The 8,856-nt window shown below is 34.1% G+C and overlaps 2 protein-coding genes across 5 annotated transcripts in view; both read right to left on the reverse strand.

Annotated features, from left to right (window-relative positions):
• Nucleotides 1-7,681, reverse strand: part of LOC126769624 (translation initiation factor IF-2-like) — a 76,071-nt gene extending 68,390 nt beyond the window's left edge. For 3 of the 4 annotated variants that reach the window (XM_050488510.1, XM_050488520.1, XM_050488528.1), the window contains exons 1-2: nt 7,553-7,681; nt 6,693-7,016 (exon numbers count right to left, since the gene is read on the reverse strand). In XM_050488510.1, the coding sequence (XP_050344467.1) occupies nt 6,703-7,016; nt 7,553-7,616 (378 nt within the window). In that variant the 5' untranslated portion in view covers nt 7,617-7,681 and the 3' untranslated portion in view covers nt 6,693-6,702. Of the gene's footprint in view, nt 1-6,618; nt 7,017-7,552 lie in introns of those variants that run through there. The other variant, XM_050488501.1, reaches the window with a different exon arrangement.
• On the reverse strand, nt 1,574-2,919 carry LOC126781610 (RNA-binding protein FUS-like). The gene is made up of 2 exons (XM_050506535.1): nt 2,850-2,919; nt 1,574-2,760 (listed from the first exon to the last, which is right to left on the reverse strand). Exons 1-2 carry the CDS (start codon nt 2,917-2,919, stop codon nt 1,613-1,615), a joined length of 1,218 nt encoding a protein of 405 aa, XP_050362492.1. The 3' UTR covers nt 1,574-1,612.
• Nucleotides 7,682-8,856: the final 1,175 nt, after the last annotated feature.

Here is an 8,856-nt window from a genome sequence, read left to right on the forward strand (position 1 = left end):
ATGTCTAGCTCTGAGGTTTATGGTCAAAATCATCCTCGAAACGAAGAAAATCGATGCGGCAAACTGCACTATCACAAGACGTTATAAACATGTAAAAATAATAAACTCTGCTGCGTTTATAAGTAATGTAATGTCATTTTTAATTAAAAGTACCTTGTTTTGATTATAAGTTCAACAGAGAAGTAATCATTTGATCTTAAGCAAATAGTTCCGAAAATTCACAAAAAATATTATAAAAATAATAGTAATATCTAGAACAGAATATACAGAAAGACTAACTTATCTGCTCATATAAGTGCGGCGCTAGGTACCCGTCTGCATGTCAGTCACCTCCACGTGGTGCACCCTGGGCAACGGGGTCGACAAGCAATCCGATATTTTTTTCCGGATTGCTTATCGACCACGGTTAAGACTGACGCGGCGGAAGTGCCTCGGGCCACTCCTGGTATTTCGCTGTTCAGCTGAGTGGACTAGCGAGCGGCTTTGTGGCAAGTAGGTGGACTCCGAGGTCCTTTTGGGCTGCTGGAGAGAGGAGGAGTTTGTTTCCGGGGTCCTTTCGGACTGCCGGAGACAGGAGGATGTAGAAGGAGGAGAGAGAGGCGGGTTCGCCCAGTTTCGATGTTGATACTGGGTAGACGGACTTCGGTCACCGCCTTCTCAAACTCGTTTCCCCATCCAGGCGTCAGCCTGTGGTGGGACCGAGAGCCTTGCCTTCACCGGCTGGGCCAAGAGGTGACAACCTCAATAAAAACCACCGGTGGGTCGCTAACCCATAGCGACGGCCGCTGGAGGGGTCGCGGTGGTGAACTAGCGCGTTTCCGTAACCCCACCGCGGTGAGGTGGAAACGGGGAGGTTTTAGTAGGTGGAACGGCTGGCCTTCTGCCCCGTGAGTCCCACATCCCCGTCCCGGTAATCCCGGGCGGGAGGCGTAAATTTAATTTAGCATTAAGCAACAAAAGAAGTCTGGAGTCATATTTTTTCCAAGATTGGTAAATTTTCCAAATATGAGAAGTCTGATTACTAATTTAACTTACTATCTGTTTTTATTTATTTATATTATATCATCATCATGTTTATGTATATGATCATGATGAGTGTCCTAGCCGGTTTCGACCACTGCATACATTCTCCAAAGCCAACTTAGCCATCTTATAGTGCACTCGTATATGTGAAACTTAAGTGCACATTTTATTCCTTTATTTTCATAATGTAGAAAGAAATTCGATTTTTTTAGTAACTTTAAGGAAAACAGGATTAAACTCAGGACCTCGGGATATGAAGCGTTTATATGCCAGCTGCTAGACCCTCGAGGCAGTCATAAATAGCTATATACCTATTATATAAAAATATTCTTATAAGAATATAATTTATAGGATTATATATATAGGAATCCAGATATGTTTTTTAACTAAACTCAATTGTTATGTAAATTAATTAATAAAATAAAACAAAATTTTAATTAAGCTCATATTTTAATACCATATTTATTGATTATTTATTTTTATTTTTTTTAAAACTTGGGAGATTTTTGTTGCATTTCTTACAATATTTTTATTTACATTAATAAATAAATCAGACAGGACTCTTAATATATGTCATGTAATAATTTATTTAACCTCCAATAGAAAGCGCTATTGCTGACCCACTGTGACTCTTGGCATTACTCAGAGCATAAGTACTTTTCTGGCACGTACTGCATTCCGAATTCTTGGCAGCTTGTAAGCCTTGAGAGGCTAACTCAAGAGCTCCATGAAGGGCGGATTGATGTTGACCGTACCCTGCTCCACGGTTGCTACTAGACAGAGCTGTTTGACCAGCTACCCCGGCATTATATCCAGCGGACTGTTCGGATCCTGCTGTGGAATTTAACTGTTGTGATTTAAAGGTTTCACTTCCACCAGCCTGATTTTCATAATCACGAACTTCTGAACGTCTATTGACGTTTCCATATCCATAACCATTTGATCCGCTCTGCGCCGATCCTTGAGAAGCAGCGTATTGGCCACTGTTTTCAGAAGATGAAGATTGAGCTTGCGAGCCGCTAAATCCACCGGAATAGGATAGCCTTCCTTCGTCAAAGTTTCTTTGGTCTCTACCGACACCGTTTTGCTGAGATTCAAATTGATTTCCCTCACCATTTTGAACGGAATAGCGAGACTCTTTGAAGTTTTTCTTATAACCACTTCCGTGCCCTCCAATATTTCCAGCGTAGCCTGAATTAAAACTTGAAGATTGGCCATAGCCCCCATTCGATTCTTGACCATAGCCGTTTGATGCACTATTTAGGTTTGATTGACCAGAAAAAGTTGATGATTCATCACGAGTTATATGACTATTTAATCCTGAGTACCCACCACTGTAACTATTCCCCGATTTTCTCTTTAAATAATCAGCTGAACCACTTCCAAGTTGTCGAGAAATCGATTCTGAAGATTTAGAACTATAGTGACCGGCGTTTTTGAGACCAACAGAACCCGTATTGTCATTATTTTCAGCAGATTGTCCTTCAAATTGGCCTTGGACTGCACCAGCTTCAGCCAATGAAAATGCTGCGTTCGAAGTTGGAATTTCACTTTGAGCAGACGCGGCAGCGCCACTGAAGACTCCTCCATTGCTACGGCCTACACCACTCCAATTATGTGTTCGGTAAATAAAAGGTGGCGGTGGGGGAGGAAAAGGTGGTGGTGCAAACAGTGGTTGATTATCGTGGTAGTGTACTCCATAGTGCGGTGATCTCTCCACTCTGTGCAATTGTGCATCTGAAATAATTACAAATAAAATATTAATTTATTTTATATTGATTACTAAAATTACATTTATTTAAATTAAATCGTTTTAGCGATAATACCTCTATAAGTAGCAGCCTGCACGGCAATTGCAAGGCAACAAAATCCCGATATAAACACTAACTTTGCCATTTCGTAGTCACAAGTACTTGTTATGATTAAAAATTCAGCTATTTTGTCATTATATAGTCATATTGAAGTGTGATAATATTTTTTTTTCTAAGAATAGTGTTCTGATGTGATCGTCGCTAGCAAAACGATAATAACACGAACAAATATAACATTCAATTTGAGAAATTCACGATATATTTGTATTTCAAACTAAGTCACTTTAGAATAATTTTTATTAATTTAATGTGAATTGGGTACTTTCCACCATTGCGCCATATCTTATTTATAATATTATTTTTAGTGTCAGTTTAACATCTGAAAGTTATTAATTGTATACTATATGACAAAGTAATTAATTTATTAATCAATTAGTTATATGAAATGGCATTTATATGGTACAAAGGCACCCAAATTAATACATTTATGTCAACAATTCATTTTTTTATTATTTAAATACGAAAATTTCGTATTTATAAAACTTAATATTATATTGCTTAATTATTATATTGTTATTATTAAAACAATTGTGATCTTCATTCAAATATCTAAATCAAATATTTAAAGGAAACTAATGAAATATTATACATTTTGTCCTTGGGTACATGAATGAAAGATAACGAAAATCTTTAAAATGGTACTCAACATGGTGCTTAGCCCAACTCACTACGCTTCACTTAGCAATACAAATTGCCTGTATTAATTAACAACTAAATTTAATTATAATTAGTACGCAATTAATAATTAGCACTTTTATAATAATGTCATTGTCATGACGATAATGACGTATAAGTTCGGACTAAATGTAAATATGTACAAATAAAAATTTATATTTTCCTATTTAATAAGCAAATACTCGTTTCACCATTATTTTATAAAAACAGGTTTAATTTTTTTAGAGTTTTATTTAATTTTATCTATATTAGCCGCGAGTGGAATATAAGAAAATCACGTTACTCAAAATTTAACGAAAGCGCTGTATTTTTCAAGCCAATTAAGCTAACTAGGTAGCTTACTTTATTTTACAACTGTATGCTGCTCCAAGTGGTGGTTGGGCTTTGTGCAAGCTCGATGAGTAGGTACCACCCACGATATTATACCGCAAACCAGTAGTACTTTTTATTGCTGTGTTCCGGTTTGAAAGGTGAGTGAGCCACTGTAATTACAGGCACAAGGGACATAACATCTTAGTTCCCATTGGCGATGTAAGCATGCATGCATGGTTAACATTTCTTACAATATCAATGTCCATGGGCGTTCGTGACCACTTATTATCTGGTGACCCACATGCCCATCTGCCTACCTATTTAAAAAAAAAAAGTAAACTTTAAACATTAGAAGATACTGCAACTTTTAATTAATACACCGTTCAATGCCTATACTCTTACTATAATGTATAATATGTACGATAACGTGTACTTTTTTCTTTCTGGAAAAACGCGACTACGCTTGCCACCACGTGAAGTGCGTGGTATGTGGGACCCGAGTATACGTCGGAATACCTACTAAAATACCCGCTCCGTCTCTTCGGGGGACGACACAGGATCGCTTGCCCATATTGTGGGATGACGTGTACAATTAAATAAATATAATAATACATGCGCTTTTTCATACTTCTTGTAATATCTGCCAAAAGTATATATGATTAAACTATTATACGGCTTAAATAAAATATTATAGGTCTATCTTCTATGGTTCACTCACATTAACTATTTTCATCTATTTAAAATTATTAAAAAATACAGGTCAATTGCGGAGCTATTTTCTAGAATTCCTTAATAATTCTTATTCAAATAATTATATTAGTTAGCTTGAGGATTTAATATAGATTGAAATTGTCTACTACACTATACCATTCGAATGATTAGTTTAGAAGATACCACAGTTTCTTAATTACGTGCAACCTAAAAATGCTCGCAGTCGGCCGGCACTCTGCCGCCGTCGCGTTCGCACTCCGACCAGCGTGTCTTCTTTTAGTTATTTTATATAATTGCAAATTAGGTTTAACTTATTTTGATTTTTTAAGAATAAAACATAATTTCTTTTAATCTTAATAACAATTTTAATGTCGATGACTATTGTATTTATTATATTAAATGCGCTAAATTCATGACCAATCCGCGAGGCTATAAGTCTAACTAGTATGTTAAGTAACAGTTACTGCTTTTTGTTCATTTTAGTAAAAAAAAACGAGTAAGACATTCGTACCATTATATTAATCCTTATATAACTAAATAGTTTCGTAATAAAGGTAGTAAGTAAATTATTCGAATCGGACCTTTCTTTTAGAAGTTACTCCGAATATAAAAATGCTTAAAGTAAGAAAAGTCGAGATGGCCCAGTGGTAAGAACGCGTGAATCTTAACCGATGAACGTGGGTTCAAACCCGGGCAAGCACCTCTGAATTTTCATGTGCTTAATTTCTGTTTATAATTCATCTCGTGCTTTTCGGTGAAGGAAAACATCGTGAGGAAACCTGCATGTGTCTAATTTCATCGAAATTCTGCCACATGTGTATTCCACCAACCCGCATTGGAGCAGCGTGGTGGAATAAGCTCCAAACCTTCTCCTCAAATAGGGAGAGGAGGCCTTAGCCCAGCAGTGGGACATTTACAGGCTGTTACTTTACTTTTACTTTTAAGAAAAGTGTGAGCGAATCGTGGATACACGCAAGTGATCTTAGTATATTATTAACCTACAGTTCTTTATTTGTGAACTAGAAACAGTTGAATAGTTTATAATTTTAATGTTTTTTCATATAAAACATTAAAACACTATATTAAAACTATATGTAATCTTCGATCACTAATAAGAACTAGTTATCGAAGTATGTATATTGTGTAATGCACATGTAATATTTTTAAATATAATTTTCATTTAACAATACTCATAATAATTTAAATATGGGATGTTTGTAAAAAAGTGTAAGTTTATCGTTTGTCTTTTTAACTGTAATTGTGTCTAAATTTCTGAGAAATAAACTCATGATAGAACAGTTTAAACCTTTGTTGTTTTAGTTGCTATTATTGTTAAAGTCCTCATTATTGAATATTGATAGTTCATCATTTCTCCTATAAAGTAATTGTGTAAAATGATTTGTGAAACTATAATAAAAGTTAAGTAAAAGACCTACATTCTGCCCGTGCGAAGCCGGGACGGGTATATTCGTTAATAATAAATAAAAGTGTATGTGTAGCATATTTATCACAATGCCCGTATTTTTGAGAGCAACAGGAATTGAAGGTAAAAGTACTTCTACTCATAAGTTTTTTTAGCAAAAGGTTATTTAACCTGATGTTAAGTGATTACCACCACCCATAGACATTGTCACTGTTAAAAATATTAATCATCCCTTACATACCCATTACCCCATTAACCTGGAGACTAAGACATTATGTCCCTTGTGCCTCTACACAAGCTCACTCACCCTCCAAACAGTTACACAACAGTACTAAGTATTTTTTGGCGTTAGAATAAGTGATGGATGGATGGTACGCAGATGGGCTTGCACAAAACCCTACCTATTATTTTATTATGTTGTATGACGAACATTTAAAGTAAAATATTATATAAGTAGACTTTTATGAGCACTAACAGCTCTTTTTGCAAGTTATTCTAACAACAGTTTCAATATATGTGACGCAACTCAAATTAATATAAAGTTATAATAAAAATTATTGCATTTATATGGTATAATTAAGTGGGGAAGTAAAAAATGAAGCATAATCAAGAAAAATATTTTAATAAAAAACTTGCAAATGTCCTCCAAAAAAAATGTCACCTAATTATTTTAATACAAACACATCACTAGCCCCTTGAATTCGCAGTCGCTTGAGACAAAGAGGTACCACGACCACCAGTGCTTATGCTAACACTCTTAGCGATGTTTATATTGACACCCTGTCTTCCCGGTATATTTGGTCCAAATCCTCTTGAGGGCCCACGTCCAAATCCACCTGGGCCTTGGAAGTTACCGCCCGGTCTTCCAATGCCAAATCCTGGTCCAGGACGCCCAAATCCAGGACCCCCGAATCCTGGTCGGGGAGGATACCTATTGCCTCCAAACGATGTAGCACTGGCACTGGCTTGGCTGAATTGAGGAGAACGGCGTTCTCGTAATTCTGAAAATTTTGATTTTGATTGAATTTTAAAATAATCAAATTTACTGAGGTCACATAAGTATATAACTGAATACCTAAATAGTAATCGAATTATATCTAATTTCTTATTTAACAACCTTATTTTCATTATTTTATATTTATATAATATTAAATGAGCAATTCTTATATATATATATATATATATATATATATATATATATATATATATAAGCAAATTCTTATATATATATATATATATAAGAATTGCTATATATATATATATATATATATATATATATATATATTGTATATCTCGAACATGGCTCTAATGATTTTGATGATGGAGTTACAATTATCGAGGCTCGGTCGTCCAGTGTACTATCATTTTTATAAAAGAATAGAGTCTCCAGTGTAAAGCTAGATTTCAAGAACAATTGAATGTAGTATCTTAGTAACAACAAAAAGTCAATCCATGTTGTAAAATTTACTTCTATCTCAATTTATAAGTATATATTGTAAAATTGTAACTAATTTATTATTTATGGATAAACACAAACCTGCTTCAGCTATGGTAAGAAGCACCACGCAAACTAATGCGAAAATTAAATTAACCCGTGTCATTTTTGGTTTCTTGATAAATGAAAACTGTGACCATACTAGACATTGGACTCTATTTTATATGATCGACAACACTCACTTAGCGTGTTCAAGAATATTAGTTCTGTAAACAAATCATGTCATTACACTTTAATGTAGTACTAATGATAAACATCGGATTTACTTTTCTTAACTTTTTGAAAAGATCGTTTAATTTATTCTCGTAGCGGACGTGCAATCAATATGCGTTTAATTATATTAACGATGTTGGACATATGACGATGTTGATAATTAGTTTTTTTTTTTAATTTAATTAATATTTTTAATAATTTATATTATAAATATGACATATCTAATTGTTTTTTTTCTGATTTGTATTATAACAATAATCATCAATTATTGATTACTAGTTTTTACTTTAATTAATATTTTTAACTATTTCAATTATAAATATGGGGATCTAATTGTTTTGTTTTCCTGATTTATGACAATGAAATTCAGTTATAATTCAATTTTAACATCTATTAAAATTTATTTATCATTTTTTGTTACTTTTCATTTATGAATCTGGAAGTATGTACACTTGTAATTGACATGCATATTAGATATATCAGCAATATTTAATAAATTTATTTGTAAATGCTTTCTATGTCAGTTGTAAGTGTGCTTTTACAAATAAATAAGCAATAATAAAAATATATTGCACAACACAAAATCAGTCACATTGCTAAAGGATAAAAAAATGACATTTAATAATTTTATCGTTTGAATATTGAATCAAGATTTTGGTGATGAAGTATTTTAAACACACTTCACAATAACGCAAGTAGTCATTACCATTTATATTTGAAAAAATTTATAAAAATGCGAAAATGTTGTTCTTTTTTACTGAAGTTGGTATTTTATTCATCCTATATTTATATATTATATATCTAGATTCCTTTCTTATATTATATGAATAACGACGTTGATGCTGATGCCATTTTAGATTGTAGGTATATATTGCGGCCTACTATTGGGTGTACTGCTATGAGGTAAATTATTCGGGGACTGCCACGTTGGTCTAGTGGCTAGATTTAAGGCAGCAGACCCCGAGGCAGGACCTCAGGGTTCAAATCCCAGCTCATGCCAATAAAAAGTTATTTGGTTTTTCTGTCGAAAATTTTCAGTTTCAGCCCGTAGTCTGGAAGTTGGAAGTGTGTACACTCCCATGCCTCGGAAAGCACGTAAAGCCGTTGGTCCTGCGCCTGGACTCTTTCCGGTC

This window comes from Nymphalis io, chromosome 1 (assembly GCF_905147045.1).
Source record: "Nymphalis io chromosome 1, ilAglIoxx1.1, whole genome shotgun sequence".
NCBI lineage: Eukaryota > Metazoa > Arthropoda > Insecta > Lepidoptera > Nymphalidae > Nymphalis > Nymphalis io.

Bases quoted from the DNA above. Each gene is read 5' to 3' on its own strand.
- LOC126781610 (XM_050506535.1), bottom strand. From the start codon at position 2,919: ATGGCAAAGTTAGTGTTTATATCGGGATTTTGTTGCCTTGCAATTGCC. The intron at 2,761-2,849 runs GTATTATCGCTA...TAATTATTTCAG, and splicing joins GCAGGCTGCTACTTATAGAG to ATGCACAATTGCACAGAGTG.